We start from the raw sequence: 17,460 nt of genomic DNA on the forward strand, positions 1-17,460 counted from the left end.
CCAAATGTGGTAGGGCCAAAGGAAGCAGGGGCTGTCCATGAAGAGGCCCATCCCTCCCTGGGGGACTCAGAGGAAGCTTCCACAAGGGGGACACAACACAGATGAGAAGACTTGAGTCAGAGTTTAGGAAAAGGAAGTGTCCACAGGGACATTGGTCCCTCCCAAGAGAGGGGCCAATATGTACAAAGATCCCCTGGAGACTAAGAGTGCCAAACTCAAGAGGGCACAGGTGGCTTCCTGTGGCTGGAGGGGAGAGTTCCAGGGGATAAGATACTGAGACAAGGCCAGAGCGTTCAGCAGACCAGGAGGGCCTCGAATGCCAGGCTCAATGCCAGCTGGAACCCAGCAGCTGCACCGGGTCTCTAAGGGCCCCACTAGGAATTGCTGCAGGCCACCCTTCCCGCCCCACCTGTCACCATCCTCACCCTGTCCTCCTCACTCACATTCTGTCTCCCTCTGGCCCAACAGAGATCAGCGACGGCGTGGAGGTCTCCGATGAGCTCTCCGTATGTTCAGAAAGCAGCTACGACACATATGCCAACAGCACTGCCACGCCTGCGAGCTCCCAAGGTGGCGGCAGCCATACCAAGACCCTTACAGACCGGGGTGGGCGTTAGCAGAAGACCTGTCTGTCTGGGCCTGTACCTGACCTAGAAAACAGGAGAGCCCAGGAGAGCTGGCAGAAGCGTGTTGGACCGAGAGCTCCGGGAGCTGGCTCCGCAGCCTCTACTTGGGGCCTGGCCCCTTGTCACCATGACCTCTCTTGGAGGGTGTTTCCTCTCCCCTGAGGCCCAGCTGGGCCAGGATTCCAGCCTTTCAGATGCCCCTGCAGGTCTGGGGCTCCTTCTGGGAAGTGTGGGGTCTGGGGCCTGGTCCTGCTCTCACAGGCCTCTCTCACATCCCAGCCAGAAAGCTTTGATGGGTCACTGGATGGTGCCATCTTCCGTGGCAATGAGGATGTGATTGCCCACCTGTCTCTGTCTACCTGTTCACGCCATGGGCAACTGACTTCTCCATTTTTATCCTGCCTTGAAGACCTGGGCTAGGCTTTTACCCCTGGCCCCTGGCAGCTCTGCTCTCCATGTCAGTCTCAAAGCACAAGGAAGTTCTGCCCAGGGAGGAAAGCCGGTGGCTGTGATCCAGATACATCCTCCTTCCCAACCAGCCTCCCACCACCACCACCAGCCCCTGCCCCACCAGAGGGCTTGAACTATGTCCCCTAGGAGGAGCTGGAGATAGCCAGAAGTACAGGCTTAGGGCTGGTCTATCTCACACCCAAGTGTCCAACAGGCCTCTGGGGAAGAAGTGGCCCTGAGGCCCAGGAGATCTACAGACTAATACAACCTCATGTTCCCCCACTGTGGCCACAGGGCAAAGACCCCTTAGGAAAAGTGTTCTGAGCATGATGAAATGTGGACATGTGGCCAGTAGGCCTGCAGTGGAGGGAGCCTGAGGGCCTCGTCCAGGATGATTAAAGCTGCCATCTTGATGTGTGCTGTCTGTGAGTTGTCAGCAGGAGGGTGGGGACAGAGCATACTGGGTTTGGGGCTCAGTTCTGGCCCTGTGATTTGAGGAGGAAATGTTCTCAGTAACTCTGGGATGGTGGCAGGATGGCTGAGCCCCTACCCTGTCAGTCATGATGCCAGGTGTCCTTAACAGCCCTGGCCCCAGAGGTAAAGCAATTGTCTAAGGCCATATAGCTTAGAACAGGCAGAGCCAGTGTCCCACCCAGAGACTGGCTCCAACCCACATCGCCTTCCATAACAGAGGGGGACAGGTAGTTAAATGCAGGGCTGGGGAGTGGGACAGCTGGTCCCTCAGCCATATGGAGGCACTCTGAGCTCCCCTATAGAAGAACAAGCCCTCACCAGGCCTCTGCCCCATGACAGGGGGTGGCTTTGAGTTCTCAGGGCTTTGGACCTTCCTGAGGCAGGTGCACCCCTATGCCTAGCATAATGGGAACACCTGGGCCAAAAATCAAAACGCAGCCCGAGACCACACATGTCCCTTCCTGTTCTTCAATATTTGGGGTGTGTGCTCTCTGCAGGGAGGGGTCCACTGTGGAGTCAGGGCAGATCTTCAACTCTGAGTTTGTCCCAGGGGTCTGTATGTCTTGGGTGTGTCCCAAGGGGAAAGGGTGAGGCTGAACCCCAGCTCTAGCCTGCCTGAAGCAAATGCCACACTTCCCGGGAGCCAAGGGATGTGTCTCATCTCCAGACAAGGGTAGATAGAATTCTTGGGGCCTCAAAGTTTCTGGCACCTTCTTGAAGGAAAAGAAAAGAGTCCCTTCCAAATGTTGACCCCTCATGTTAATCTCTAGGACTATCCCTCTTTCCCTTGCTACTGAATATCTGGAAAATGCTTCTTCCTGGGGCAAGGTTCAGCTCCAGCCTCTTCTCTGGACACAGGCAGTAAGTGAAACTGCTGGGCCAGTGTTGGGGTTGGGCGCATTGCCCTACCCAAAATGCACCCCCCCCCCCGCCATGTTATGCCTTCTCTCCAACCTCTGTCAGGCCCACATAGGAAAGAGAATAAAACTTTCACACCAGTCCTTCCCTATCTAGTCAGTTCCCCCTGCCCCACTGGCCACACTTGGGAACCTTAAGACATCCTGGAATCTTAGGAGAGGAAAGTGGGGATGGAGGGGGCTGGGGTCCCAACTGGAACAGCCAGCCTATACCCCATCCTCCAATCCAGGGCCAGTCCAGCTGTCACCCTTTCACCCCAAATAATGGAGGTTGGAGGGCGGTCCTACCTTAGATGGGCAGACAGCCTGGCTTCTCTCCATCCAAGCCTGCAGCCATGGTCCACCCTGATTCCTCTTATATAACCTGGGAAACCTACCTTCCTGGAACCCTCCACGGCCTCCCCTTCTCTGTAGAGAACAGCCTCGCCACCTACTTCACAAGGAAACAGAGAAGGGGCCCTAGACCTCTGGCTGTCCCCTGTAAACCACTCCTTTCTTCCTTCTGACCTCAGAGGTTGGAGCCTCATCCTGTCTGAGCCCACTTTCCACCTTCTCCAGGCCCCTCTGTGAACCCCCAGTCTCTTCTTCCCAAGAAGAGATATGAAGACCCCCAAATATCTCACATTCTTTAAATAATAGTCACACAGGAAATCTTTTTTTTGCGATATAAGGGCAGTTCGCCATTCCCTGGAGCAGGGCCTCAGAACAGACTCTAGTCAAGCCTCAGGACACACACTTGGTCAAGATCACCGTGAGTGCCCCCATTCTGTCTGAGCCTGCTCTGCCTGGATCAGGGTCTCATCACACCTGGCCTCTCTAAGGGCTTTCACTCACCTTCTTCTAAGCAACCCAATATGATAGGAAGAGCAGGAATCTTGTGTATCCTGCCTGCTGAGATAAAGAGCCAGGCCAAGAGGTGGGCAGTGCTAATCAGGGTCACAACCACCACAACAGTGCCAGACTAGGTCCCAGGTGCCCAGGGTCTACCCAGATTCTTATCAAAGCAATCTTCTCCCCAAATTGCTATCCCCTTCCAAGAGGGCAACCCCTGGATGTCAGGCTCTGTGGGCCTTTGTAGAGGCAACAAATCATCCAGAACCAGCCTGTGGAATCCCCTTCCTTGGCTCCAGGAGGCCAAGTCAGCCCCTCTCCACCCAACTCAGCCTGCCCAGTAACACTATGCCCTACCCCACTGAGCCCCCTCCAAGGGGCCTATCCCCCACTCATACCACACCAGACAGGCACAGGACCACATGCTATACAGACCCCTGTCACACACACAGACACACCATGGATATATAGGCCCATAATACAAGTCTGAGACACTCATGACATACATAAAAATGAACAAAAAGACACAGATACTGAGATAGAGTCAGGCAAAGTCCCACAATGATGTCTGCCATCAAGCAGGGACATGGATACAGCATAGTCACACAGAGGCAGAAGGAGAGAAACCTCAATCCACATCTGTGGCAGTCACATTCTTGGTCACTTCAGCAGTGTGGTCATCCATCCACAAGTCCACACCACCTCAAGCTATAGTCACGCGCTCCCACATTCACACATAGGTACACTGGAACACCAACACGTTGACAACCACCTCGCCTACCTGAGGCACACCACACACACACACACACACACACACACACACACCCCTGTGTATTACTGAAGGACAAGGCCAGCCCAGGTCACTCCCAATCCCAGGCATACCAGATCCCAGAGTTGCACACACAGTCAATCCCACTCTTACTCCCACCCCCTCCCCTCCTGGGGCTGGTCCAAGAGTGGAACAAAAGCCCAGCGTCCACCCCTCCCCCTCCCCCTCCCCTCCTCCTCTCCTGCTGGCGTCCAGCCCTTTTGTCCTCCTGCAGCTGAGCCTGAGTGGGAGTCTGGGCAGAGCGGCAGGGAGGGACGTTGGAGCCTGGCTGCTGGGGTGTAGGCAGCAGGTACAATCAGGAGTGGTCCTCGTGAAAGCATCAGCTTCGGAGCCTCTGGGAGAGGGAGTGGCCAGGTAAGTGCCAGGTAGCCCTGGGCAAGGCTCAGGATGCAGGGCTGACTGATTGTGTGGTAGTGGTGTCAGAAGTCTGAGCTGTGTACATGTGAGTGAGTGTGGGGGTGACAGAGAGGGACGTTGGCATGTTGAGCCTTCCACAGGTGGGGCCTCAGTCTGCGTCACAACCTTAGCCAGGGCTTACTGCCCCACGGAAGAATGCTGACGAAGCCCTACCTGGGAAGCTCTACCTTCCATATTCCAACTGGGTGGAGCCCCCCCACGCTCTAGACTGGGAATCCTCAGGATGGAAACTGGGTCACAAGTCCCTGTGTCCATAGTTCACAGTACCTAGAGTGGTGGAGAGTAGAATGAAAAAGTACACGTGCACTTCCCAGGACAGAACCTCTTCCCTCCTCTCAGGGAGCCCCTCCAGCCCTGGGACATCTCAGCGGGGAGAAGTCCCTCCTTTTCCTGATGAGGCTGACCTCAGGGTGTGGCTTCATCCTGGGCTGGCTTAGGATACACTGAGGGCAACACACTGGAATGACCTGCCTTACCTCCCTCTGATGGTCTCTGGCTGCTCCAAGTCACACCCCCACCCTGGCCTGTGGCAGAGTAGCTAGGCATGCAGAGCCTCTACGGAGCCAGTCAGGGCTCAGCCCGCTCTACTTGGGCAAATATAGTTAACTTCCTTGTCCACCGGGAAGCTTACTTTCTGTGAAGCTACGGTAGGGAGTCCACCACCCAGCCAACCAGGCTGACACCAGGCAAGATCTCACCTCTAGAGGTGGCACAGCAGTTGAAATCAGGAGAAATGGAGGGAGAGGCAAGGGGTCGAGTGCAGAGCTGAGCTTCCCTGGAATAAGACATAAAGGTGTGCTCCCCACCCTAGAGGGGTGCAAGCAGGGGCTGTATGCTCATAAGGTCCAAACCCTAACCAGTGGGGAACAGCTCTTCAGTCTGTGGAGTGCAGCTCTTCCAAACACCCCTCCTTTGCTCCTAGCAGCAAATCTCTGAAGGGGAGGTTCCCTCTGAGTGCTCACAACTTACCCAATCCAGGTCAGAGCGCTAGAGCCAGGTTCTCCCCACTTCCCCACAACAGTAGGTACCTTCCCCTTACTCCTTTGGCTTCACTAATTCTACCCAGCCTTCTCAGTTTAAAGGACCCCTCAGGAACACTTCCCCTGAATCCCCTCAAATTGAGTTTACTACCCATTCTGTGAGCTCCCTAGATTCTTCATACTTCCCCCAGTGGACCTCTGCCAAACTGTGACCTCTGGGAAGTCTCTGAATAAATACTTGTTTCATTACATTCACTCGACTTTGAACAGGTCTAAGCACTTACTATAGCATGATGCTGTGCTGTGAGGGTGGGGCAGACATTAAATAAATATAATCAGAGTTTGGTCAACAGGAAGTACCTACACCTACGGGAGAGCAGCAGCAAAGTTGGAGAAAGGGAGATAATTATTGCGCACCTGTGTGCACATTCGTACGCACACACTGGGGTCCCTAGAGTAGCCTGAAACCCTTAATCAAATACTGCAGCTCCTGTCATGGAACCGTCCTTATAGAGATATTTTGTCCATGTTCCTGGAACCCTCCCTCCTTCAGACCTTGGTGATGAAGACTCACTACTGCTGGTAACCCCGTGGCACTGTTCTATCCCTAAATACTGCTTAGGTTTTTGTAAACCGTTCCTTTATTGGACTCTCCACAAATTACCCTATTTGAGAGCCTGCCATCTGCCTCCTGCGGAGACTGATAGAAAAAAGCTTAGCAAGTCTGAAGAAAAAAGGGCAATATGGCTTTAGTGGGTGTCGGGAGGAGGTGGTACGGATAGGGCAGAGGCTAGATTAGAGCCACGAGTCTGGTTAGAAGAGCGTCTGAATGAATCCAAGCACACGTTACGTTTGTGCGTGCAAGAGTAAACCAGTGAGCGAACTAAAGAATAAGTGGCTGGTTTGGGTCGCGAGTAGTGCCTCCTGATCCTAGGCCAGCCTCGCAGGAAAATTTCCCGACGCTGTGTTCTCCACCCTGCAGGATGCGGGAGGCCCCCGGGCCGCAGGATTCCGAGAGGGGCTGCGAGGCGCGGTGCAAAGCGTCCTGCCACGCGCAGCGCGTCCTGCAGACCCTCAATGCGTATCGGCGAAATGGCATCCTCACCGACGTGGTTCTGCGCGCCGGTGGCCGCGACTTCCCCTGTCACCGTGCCGCGCTCAGCGCGGGCAGCGCCTACTTTCGCAGCCTGTTCGGGGCCGGTCGACCTGAGCGCTGCCTCGCCGTGGTGCCCGTGGTACAGATGTCACCCGAGGAGCCTGGCACCGGGCCGACAGGCAGGGCAGCGGCTGCGGCGCTAGCCGTGGTGCTCGACTACGTCTACGGCGCGGGCGTGCGACTGCGCGCCGAGGAGGAGGCGGCCGCCGTGCTGGCGCTGGCGGAGCGGCTGGGAGTGGTGGGCCTGCGCGAGGTCTGCGCTCGCTTCCTCGAGGGCCGCCTGCGCGCCCACAACAGCCTGGCGCTGCGCCGAGTAGCCGCCGCTTTCTCGCTCGCCTCTCTGGCAGAGCGCTGCGGCCGCGTGCTGCGCCAAGCCTTCTCCGAGGTGGCACGCCACGCTGACTTCCTGGAGCTGGCACCCGACGAAGTGGCGGCGCTGCTGGCGGATCCCGCTCTGGGCGTGGCACGAGAAGAGGCGGTATTCGAGGCAGCCATGCGCTGGGTGCGGCACGACGCGCCCGCCCGCCGCGGGCAGCTGCGGCGCCTGCTGGAGCACGTGCGTCTCCCGCTGCTGGCGCCTGCCTACTTCCTGGAGAAAGTGGAAGCTGATGAGTTGCTGCAGGCCTGCGGCGAGTGCCGTCCTCTGCTGCTCGAGGCCCGCGCCAGCTTCATCCTGGGCCGAGAGGCCGGCGCGCTGCGGGCCCGGCCGCGGAGGTACGGCCGGCCGCCGCTTCCCTTCCTCCCACCCTCCGCTAGTTCCGTGTTCTTCAACTACCCACTCATTCTTTCACCATTACTTAATTCACTTAGTCGTGCGTCTTGAATGAAATTCAGTCATTCGTGCAACATTTCATAGGCCCAGTGCCCAGAATACTGCCCTCCAGGAGATAACAGAGCAGTTGGGAGAGGCACAGAGGTCGTCCTGGAACACACTCTTTTTCTTGCAGATCATCTATAACTCTGAATGCTTACTCTGTAGGTCTTGAAGTGAGTGCTTTGGAAACAACCCTTGCTCTCTAGGAGCCCAGTGACTAGCGATTGATATAAATGGGCGGGGAGATGGAGAGTTAAATAAGGGTTTTACCCCAATCCCCAGAATGCCAGACCAGGAGACTACGGGTGGAGTAGTCCAAGATGATCTGTCACCTCAAGGACAAAAAAAGGGGATGACACTTTTACCCACTAAATCTCTTTAACAGTAAGGCCAGGGCCTTACCGGGGCAGAGATAATTCTTACTATCAAAGGAATAAGGAAACCGCTGAGTTAAGGGTTTGGAAAATCTGGTGAGATCAGAAGCCTGAAGGGTGGAGGGGTTCGGGGAAGGGTTGCTTTGCTGAAAGAGTGAGCAGTCCTATTCAAAGGAATTACCGGATGGCTTGGGGGATGGAAGCCAGAAAAGTGTGAAGAGGATGGATTCGTCTCAGACGAAATGGGATCTGGCTTTGAGCAAGCTGTAGCCTGTGATCCTGTTTCCTCCCCTGTAAAAGGGGTAGTAATCCCTACCTCCTACCATAGTCATAATGATTAAACGAGGTGATTTTTATGGGGAAGGACTTTTTAAAGTTTCTTTTTTTTTTTCTGTAACTCAGAAGTGAACAGAATAAAATTCGTGACCTTTTCCCATTGGTAACTAAAGGGAAGGTTGGCAGTGATGGCGTTCAGTGGGGTCCCTGGAGAGGTGGGTATTTAGGTATGGAAGGGCAGAAGTACTGTAGTGTGGTCAGCAAGAGGGTGAGAAAGGGCTACACCTTGGTTGCTGGTCAACAGGCCTTGGGTTTATCCCCACGCCAGATTCATGGACCTGGCTGAAGTGATCGTGGTCATTGGTGGTTGTGACCGCAAGGGTCTCCTGAAGCTACCTTTCGCCGATGCATACCACCCAGAGAGCCAGCGCTGGACCCCACTGCCCAGCCTGCCTGGCTACATGCGCTCAGAGTTTGCGGCCTGTGCTCTTCGCAATGACGTCTACGTTTCTGGTGAGGGCGGGGCCACAGCAGGAGCCCCACAGAATTGGCTCGGAGCCTCCTGCACACCGCCCCTTTATTTTTCCCCTCCAGTCGGGAGACAGGGGCGGGACTTTGCCTGATAACCTACAGATATTGGCAGAAGAGGTATGTAGTCTAGCAGGGGGACACACTGGTGTAGCTAGTGGTGTCCTTCAGCAGCATAAGTGCTGGGCTTGGGAGCCAGAACATGAGGCATTCAGCAGGTCATTCCTGAACTCCCACGTCTCATGAGTTTGCTTATGGAAACTAGGTATCATAATTCCTGCTTCTCATGGAGGGTTGAGAATGGAAATGAAATCATGAAGGTGAAAGCAGAAGTGATGTAGGATTACTGCCTTACCCTCTACCCCTTCCCCCATCCCTGTGCAGATGGCTGTGCTTTCCCCTGGTCTCCAGAACATTCCTGAAACTCCTACCCTTGCCTAGAGTCCCCACCCCGACATTTGCTTCCCTGAGTACAAAGCACCCAAGGTACCCAGTGAAGATTATCTCTTTCTTCCTTATTCTGTTCCTCAAGAGCCCTAACTCAAGATCTTCTCTTCATTCAAAGCAGTCTGGGATCAGAGGGTCTTACAATGGCTCAGAGGATGTCCTTTCTACTTTCTATCCTTAACCCTTCCTTTGGGCGTCTGTGTTTCTGTTTTTTGGGGGGTGCTGGGGATAGCAAGAGGGCCTGGAGGCAACGGTTGCTTATTTCTCCCTAGGGGGTCATATCAACAGCCGTGATATGTGGATGTTTAGCTCCCATCTGCACACCTGGATCAAAGTAGCCTCGCTGCACAAGGGGAGGTGGAGGCACAAGATGGCAGCTGTGCAGGGTCAGGTAGGCATACAATGTGATTATTACCGTGGGACCCAAGACACAGATGTGAACCATCTGGGGGAAGGCTCTCTATGAACCTCCGGAAGTAAGAAAGGATCTGAGGTCCAAGAAAGGAAAGGGACTTGCCTAAGATCACATAATAATACTAATGCTAACAATAATAGCCATTACTGTAATAATGCAGGCTAGTGGTCAAAGGTGTGAGCTGTGGGGCCAAACAGTCCAGGTTTGAAACTTGACTCTTCCACTTAAGATAAAAACTTCTAGTTGGGTGTTGGTAGTGCATGCCTGTAATCCTTGCAACTGGGGAGGCTAAGGCAGGAGGATTGCAAGTTTAAGTTAGCCTCAGTAATTCAGGGAGATCTTCAGCAACTTAGGGAGATCCTGTCTCAAAGTATAATTATATATATGGTGTGTGTGTGTGTATAGTTGTAGATGGACACAATACATTTTAGTTAATTAATTTATTTTTATGTGGTGCTGAGGATTGAACCCAGTGAGTACCTCACATGTGAGAGGCAAGCACTCTACCATTGATCTACAACCCTAGCCCTCTCTCCTTTTTTTTTTTTTTTTTTTTTTGAGGACTGTGTTTGTAGCTCAGTGATAAAAGTGCCCCTGGATTCAATCCCCAGCACAAAAAAAAAAAAAAAAAGAAAGAAAGAAAAAAATTCTGCCAATTATCTTTATAAACTACATCCTGAATTCAAAAACACAGAAATGCTGGGTTCGGCAGTGCACACTTGTGATCCCAATGGTTTGGAGGATGGGGCAGGAGGATCAGGAGTTCAAAGCCAGCCTCAGCAACATATCAAGGCCCTAATCAACTCAGAAGACCCTGTCTCTAAATAAAATATAAGAAAGGGCTGGGGATTTTGATCAGTGGTTGAGTGCCCCTGAGTTCAATCTCCAGTACCAAAAGGAAGGAAGAAAAAAAAAATCTATTTATTTATTTGGCACCAGGGGTTGAACCCAGGGATGCCACTAAGCCACATTCTCCAGCCCTATTTTGTATTTTATTTGGAGACAGGGTCTGAGTTGCTTAGTGCCTCGTCATTGCTGTGACCCTCCTGTCTCAGCTTCCCTAGCCGCCGGTATTACAGAGATGCGCCACCAAGCCCGGCACAGAAGTGCTTTTTAGCATCGATTAAGTGGAGGTGGTAATACTCTAGCTGTTATTAGTAAGCATCAGGTATTTGTAATCTGCATTCATTAGTCATTTTAGAGACCAGCCTCATTATCCCAGTTCAGGAGAGGAAGCATCTCCGCGAAGTTCCCTAACTGGGTGAAAGATGCCCAGGTGGTGTCTGTGCTTAAGATTTGCCCATGTTAATTTGGAAGCTGGGGTGGTGACAGTTGCCCACTCAGACTAAAGCGGTGGAGCCGCAGATTCGCCTATGGCCCTGACTCCAGACGCGGCTGATGTTCTCACCTACAGCTGTTCGCGGTGGGTGGTTTCGATGGCCTTCGGCGCCTGCGCAGCATGGAGCGCTATGACCCTTTCTTTAACACCTGGACCGCGGCCGCGCCCCTGCCAGAGGCGGTGAGCTCTGCGGCGGTGGCGACCTGTGCTGGTCGTCTCTACGTTATCGGGGGCGCTGGGCAGGATGGCTTCAATACCGACAAGGTGGGTGCAGGTCTAGGGGCGTGGAAGGGGCATTAGAAGTTATAGGAAATCAGCGGTGCTTACTGTGCGTCAGCTGTAAACTTGGGTGTTTGCGTGTGCTGGTCCATTTTCTCAATCACATCAGCAGCCCAGAAGTCAGCCTAAGATTTCAGGCACGGCAATGAATTCAGAGAAATGACCCGAGTGTCACACCAGCAGCACACCTGGACTTGAGTATTCGGGCTGATCCCATCCATATGGGTCTCATAGATTTAAAAATTAAGTGAGGGCAGGGGTAGGATTGAAGTTTTTTCTCCATCCCTCTCCAAAAATACATTCATTGAAAGTCTAGAAGGAAAGAAAGGTAACAGCCCCACCACCTAAGCATAAGTACTACAAATATTTTGGTATATTGCTTTCCAGGTTTCCACAAATTGACTTTTGCTTTTCTGTATTAGTTTTATGTTCTTACTGTAAAATTTTGCATTCTGCTTTCTAGTTTAAGTAAAAGCACTTTTCACATGCTTAGAACTTAATGGCCATCATTTCAGTGTCTGTAACATCCCACTGGGTGGATGAACTATAGTCTACTAATCTATTATAATGTTTAGTTTTTTGTGAATAAAAACTTATCTTTTTCATGGCTGCTCCCTCCCTCCCCTGATGGCCTCATAAGCCTGTGGTCCTGGTACCCAAATTTTTCCCAAATTAGGAACCCTCACTCCTCCTTATTCCCAGGACCCCATTTCTCCAGCAAACCTTCCTGGAGTGGAATAGGGGACACCAGTAGTGGTTGGTGCCATTCCACACCTTCTCATGTAGCACTCATTTATTAAAGGCTATTCTGGGAGGCCTCCAAGGATACAACTGAGGAAAGATAGTAATGGTAAACAGGCAGCCAGCTACAGGTGTGCACCCCTGAAAGGCCTGTAGCAGCTGTAGCAGCAGGCTGCAAGGTGCGTTAGCTGGAACACCCAGAGCACCATGAAAGAGGATTGACAATGTATAAAACCAGGGACAAATCTCTGTTGAGGAAAAAGGAGGAATATGGATAGTACCTTCAGCTAGGACATGAACCTCTCCCAGCTTGATATTGGGCTCAGATGATTAATCTCATTAGGGCCTAATTTCTCCTCCATTAAAGATACTGTTCCTTTGGTGGAGGAGGCAGGAAACACCCCCGAAGGGCTTTAGGAGTGGGTGACATTTGAGCTGGACCTTGAAAGATGAGGAGGCTTTTGACAAAGGGCATCCAGGGATTGGGGATAGAACATAGAAAGCAGAACTAGGCTGATAGCAGGGACAGTAGGTCTCTACATTCCAGACACTAGCCCAGGCCTGGTTGATATTGGTGGTGTGCTGAGTATCCCTGGGGAATGAAGTGGCAGGACACGGGCAATGGGGCACTTGGAGATAAGCTTCACCACCACTGCTTTCCTGCCCCTCAGGTACAGTGCTTTGACCCCAAGGAGGGCCAGTGGAGCCTGCGGTCACCAGCGCCCTTCTCCCAGCGGTGTCTTGAAGCTGTCTCCCTTGAGGATACCATCTATGTAGTGGGGGGCCTCCTGAGCAAAATCTTCACCTATGACCCTGGCACAGATGTCTGGGGGGAGGCTGCTGTCCTTCCCAGTCCCGTGGTAAGTGGAGGATCCCTAGCCTTGGCCCTGGCAATCAATGGTCCATTCAGGAAAGTGGATCTTGGAAGTGGTGGGTCTTACATGGTACATGATTCTCTAGCTCTGTCCTCCCAGTAATGATCAAACTTTCACAGATGAGGCAGCTGGCCTTAGAGAGGCCAAGGCCACCGATTAGGACATATTAAGGCAAAGCCTAGAACTGCAAGTGCTGTATCTTTGAGTGAAGGGTTGATCTCAATGACCCTTCAGTGTGTTTTTTCCTACCCCCAAAGGCCACCAGCTGACAACACGTTGTGCAGTGGGAAGTGGGGGAGGATTCTGCTAAGTTTACTTGCTCCAGTAGTACCACAAACAGGAGGTCCAGGTCAGCTACTCTGGTGCCTATAGTTCCTTGTCTCCTGGACTTTCTATCTCCTTCCAGAGACTCCAGAGACTATAGGGAGGTGTGGTTGGACTGGTGGTCCCTGCCAATCCTGACCTTCAGCATTCCTAAGAACCAGGAGATTTCTGGCTTCTTAGGTGTTGGTGGTGTGATTATCATTCCCGGTGTATTTACTATATCCCAGGCAATATTGCCTTTGCCTCCTAAGGCACTATGTACAATGCTTTACATACTTATTCCCATTAACTGTAGAAGAGTACCCTATGAAGAAAGTACTATTATTCTTCACCCTTTGCAGATGAGGAAACTTAAGGCCCAGAGCAGATGACCTGATTATGCCTCATTTAAGAAGGGTCAAGCCAGAGCCTGAACTCTAATTTCTGCCTCCCTATGTTTGTAGGGAAAGTTTCTATTATCTGGTCTGGCCAGCTAGGATTGCAGTAGGGAGCCCCAGGCTGGACCCCAGAGTTGACTGTCTCTCTTTGTCCATCCAGGAGAGCTGTGGCTTGACTGTGTGTGATGGGAAAGTCCACATCCTCGGCGGGCGGGATGATCATGGGGAAAGCACCGATAGGGTCTTCACCTTTGACCCCAGCAGTGGGCAGGTGGAGGCCCAGCCATCCCTGCAGCGCTGTACCAGCTCCCATGGCTGTGTTACTATTGTTCAGAGCCTGGGCAGGTGATTCAGATTGGGACTGCCTGAGCCAGGAACAGGCAGGGAGAACTCAGGCATACCACTCTCCCCTCCTGGAACCTCCAACGTCAATGGCCCTTTAACTTTTGCCCCCTTTTCTTGTGAAAATAAAACCTCATTCAAAGGTTGGTGTGTGTGTATTCCAAGGTGAGCCTCCATGACCTGGAGATGCAATCCCTAACATCTGCTCCCTGCTTTTATTGTTTTCAAAGCACTTTTATACCATCTTAATCCATCAAGCTGCTGTATCAAAATAACCTTAGACTAAGCAACTTGTAAACAATAGAAATTTATTTTTCACAGTTGTGTAGGGAAGTTCAGGATCAAGGCACCAGCAGACTCAGTGTCTGGTGAGGGTTCTGCTTCACAGATGGCGCTTTCTTGCTGTGACCTCACCTAATGGAAGTGGGCAAGGCATCTCCCTTCAAAAAGGCACTAGTCTCAAGTGACTGCATGAGTTCCCTAAAGGCCAAACCTCACAATACGTTAGGTATTAGGCTCCATTATGAACTTTAGAGGGATACCTATTCTGCCCATAAAACACTCATTACCTCATTTACCTTCAAAACAGCACTGGACATTTTCTAAAAGTATGAAATATTTCATGAAGGATGAAGGGCACCAGAGTCACAGGCCTGAGAACCCAGCCGCCTGGCTGTGCACCTGGACCTGCCAGATCCCCAACATCAATATTAGCACAAGTTCCTGATGCCATTATAAACACATGGTGTGGCCTGAGGCTCTAGGGGCAGTGACAAAACTGCTGGGTAGGTCCTGGTGTGCTTAATAGAGAGGGAACAAAACAAAACCAGGCAGATTTTGAAGCTAAGCCCAAGGCTGGAGGCCCTGGCCAGGCCCATCTGCAGAAGCCCCCTTATTTATGCTCAGATTGCCTTTTGAAGAGGAGTTATCATCTGTTCCTCGTATCTCCCTCCAGAACAGGGCCAGACCCCCTGCCCTCCCCATCTTCCAGAGCCCCAGGGCCTGTCTGCAGTCTTTCCAGCTGGGGCTGGCACATCATAGCCAGACACAAAGACCTAGGTCCCAGCTGGGCTGTGACCCACCGATTATCCCAGATTAGGGAGCCTGTGACCATCTGGACACAACTGATAATGGCAGCAGGGGGAGGGGAGGGGAAGCCCAGACCCACCAACCCTGCCTATCCCACCCCATGAGTAACAGAACAAAACTAAGAAGGTACCACATTATTTACCTATCCAGGAAAAAGGACATCCAGGGCAAACTCTTTCAAAAAGAGCATCTTACCTGAGTTGGATATTTTCTGTGCCAGGCAGAGTGCCCCATTTCCTCCATGCTCACCATTTTGTCCCCAGTGCCAATGTTCTTTCCTATTTTGTGTGCCTAGGCGCACCTGATACCCTACACCCAAGTTACCCACTCTCTTCTTGTGCTCCATATCTGTTGCCCCTCTTTTATCACCCAGCATATAACCCAGGCATTTTATGTGACATCTCTAAGTTCCTAAAACACACCCAGAGGAGGAGGCCCTAAGGCCTGTTGTGAGCTTCACCTCTATCCCTCAGTGCCTGAAACAAGGCCACTTACAAAATACACTCAATCAAATTTCCTGGATTTGTACCTTATACCTTTGAGGTAGGCACTATCACCATCTGCCTCCATCCTCACAAATGAGGAAACAGAATTGTCAAGTGGGGTTGAGGGTATAGCTCAGTGGTAGAGTACTTGCCTAGCATGCACAAGGCCCCCAGCACCACACACACACACACACACACACACACACACACACACACAAATTGTGAAGTGACTTACTTAAGGTTACTGGGATGGTAAACAGTAGCAGAGTGAGGATTCAAACCTGGGCCCAGCCTTCTCCAAAGGCTGCTCTCCATGCTGCCTCACCCAGGCTCTGCTAAGGAAACAATCTTGTTGAGCACACCACAGTTGTATAGAAAAAAGTAGAAACTACCATCAATTCCACCCCGAGAAATCCTGGTCTGATAGGATATTGTCTGCCCTAGAGCCTCTAACTGGATGAGGTCAGACATAGTTTAAGCCCTTAAAGAGTGAGGCTCACCAGAAAATAATCAGAAGGGAACACACCAAGTGTTCTAATCTCCTAGGACTTATTGGTTAGCTAGAGATCATACAGAGAATCTCCTTGGCTCCGATTTCCCTGCCCTTTGTATCCAAGGCTGACTCTTGAATGAAAGAGCCTGTTACCATTCTCTAGGAAGCCAGACCATGAAAATCTTAAGCATAGATAGACCCCTTAGCCATGCAGAGTATTTTGTTTTGTTTTTGCAGTACTAGAGATTGAACCCAGGGGTGCTCTGCCACTGAGCTACATCCCCAGCCCATTTTTTTGAGACAGGGTGTTAATAAATTGCCCAGTCTGGCCTAGAACTTACAATCTTCCTGCCTCAGCCTCCCAGGTAAGTGGGAGTAGCTGGGATTGCAGACATGCACCAACACACCCAGCAGCCATGCAGGTTTAACATGCTCTCCCAGTTGAGAACAGAGGCTTAATAGAACCCCCAGACCCAAATCTAGTTGTTGAGTTCTAGCAATTTATAATTGATATTTTATGTTATTCTTTCTTAGTAGTCTTTTAAAGAACAATAACCAAACTTGTATGTTAAAAATAGAATGGGGGGCTGGGGATGTGGCTCAAGCGGTAGCGTGCTCGCCTGGCATGCGTGCGGCCCGGGTTTGATCCTCAACACCACATACAAAAACAAAAGATGTGTGTCCGCCGAAAACTAAAAAATAAATATTTAAAAAAAAAATAGAATGGGGCTGGGACTGTGGCTCAGTGGTAGAGAGCTTACCTAGCACGTGTGAGGCACTGAGTTTGATCCTTAACACCACATAAAAATAAATAAATAAAGGTATCGTGTCCATCTACAACTAAAAAAAAAAATTTAAATATAGAATGCAGCTCAATTTATCTTGCAGTTACCATAGATTCATAGGATTTTTATAAATTTAAAACACATCAATATTTTGACACTCTTATACCAGGATTTTTATAAATTTAAAACACATCAATATTTTGACACTCTTATACCATGAAAGACTATTTCATCATTGTAAAAATTATTTCATACGATCTAATCCAAACTATGCTAGACAAGACTAAGATAATAATGGAAGAATGATGGTATTACTAGAAGGAAGATGCAATAGTAAAACTGAAATCATCACTATCATATCATCCTTCAGTTTCCTTATTGTGTTTCCCAAAGTGTTGTATCATCTTTTAGAAGTACAGAAACATCAACTGATAATTCAGGATTTCTTATTTTTCTAGTCATAATGAAAAAGGAGAAGAAAATTGAGAGAGGACATCATATAAATCAGAAAACGAATGTAGACACATAGCAGCACTCCAGAATGGTGGTGCAATATTCACATAAACAAAAATATTTCTTAGATTCATGAATGAATTATGTCTAAACACACAAAAAATGGTATTTTCATCCAGTTTATTCATAATAGGAAGATTTTATTGCTCTTTTTGTAACAAAAACCTGGACCATCCTGTTTTGCTAAAAAGTGGTGTGACAATATTTTTTCATCTTTACAGTTACTATGCATAATTTACTAGGTACAATTCATAGGCAGAGAAAGGCTGAAAGCAGTTGTGCCC

The 17,460-nt window shown here is 50.7% G+C and overlaps 3 protein-coding genes and 1 long non-coding RNA gene across 5 annotated transcripts in view; 2 read left to right on the forward strand and 2 right to left on the reverse strand.

Moving 5' to 3' along the window:
• GDPD5 (glycerophosphodiester phosphodiesterase domain containing 5) overlaps positions 1-1,489 on the forward strand; it is an 82,011-nt gene extending 80,522 nt beyond the window's left edge. For both annotated transcript variants that reach the window (XM_081282160.1, XM_081282161.1), the window contains one exon: positions 469-1,489. In XM_081282160.1, the coding sequence (XP_081138286.1) occupies positions 469-617 (149 nt within the window). In that variant the 3' untranslated portion in view covers positions 618-1,489. The remainder of the gene's footprint in view (positions 1-468) is intronic.
• RPS3 (ribosomal protein S3) overlaps positions 1-17,460 on the reverse strand; it is a 171,817-nt gene that overhangs the window by 142,058 nt on the left and 12,299 nt on the right. The gene's annotated exons all lie outside the window — the stretch shown is intronic.
• Positions 6,293-13,936, forward strand: KLHL35 (kelch like family member 35). The gene is made up of 6 exons (XM_081281195.1): positions 6,293-7,394; positions 8,473-8,657; positions 9,392-9,510; positions 10,949-11,137; positions 12,565-12,753; positions 13,630-13,936. Exons 1-6 carry the CDS (start codon positions 6,508-6,510, stop codon positions 13,816-13,818), a joined length of 1,758 nt encoding a protein of 585 aa, XP_081137321.1. The 5' UTR covers positions 6,293-6,507; the 3' UTR covers positions 13,819-13,936.
• On the reverse strand, positions 14,103-16,720 carry LOC308642323. The gene is made up of 3 exons (XR_014020533.1): positions 16,640-16,720; positions 15,621-15,720; positions 14,103-14,225 (listed from the first exon to the last, which is right to left on the reverse strand). It is a non-coding gene; the product is annotated as an uncharacterized lncRNA (long non-coding RNA).

This window comes from Spermophilus citellus (genome assembly GCF_964194105.1).
Source record: "Spermophilus citellus genome assembly, chromosome: 2".
In the NCBI taxonomy this organism is placed as follows: Eukaryota; Metazoa; Chordata; class Mammalia; order Rodentia; family Sciuridae; genus Spermophilus; species Spermophilus citellus.

Bases quoted from the DNA above. Each gene is read 5' to 3' on its own strand.
- KLHL35 (XM_081281195.1), top strand. From the start codon at position 6,508: ATGCGGGAGGCCCCCGGGCCGCAGGATTCCGAGAGGGGCTGCGAGGCG. The intron at 8,658-9,391 runs GTGAGGGCGGGG...ATTTCTCCCTAG, and splicing joins CAATGACGTCTACGTTTCTG to GGGGTCATATCAACAGCCGT. The intron at 9,511-10,948 runs GTAGGCATACAA...TCTCACCTACAG, and splicing joins TGGCAGCTGTGCAGGGTCAG to CTGTTCGCGGTGGGTGGTTT.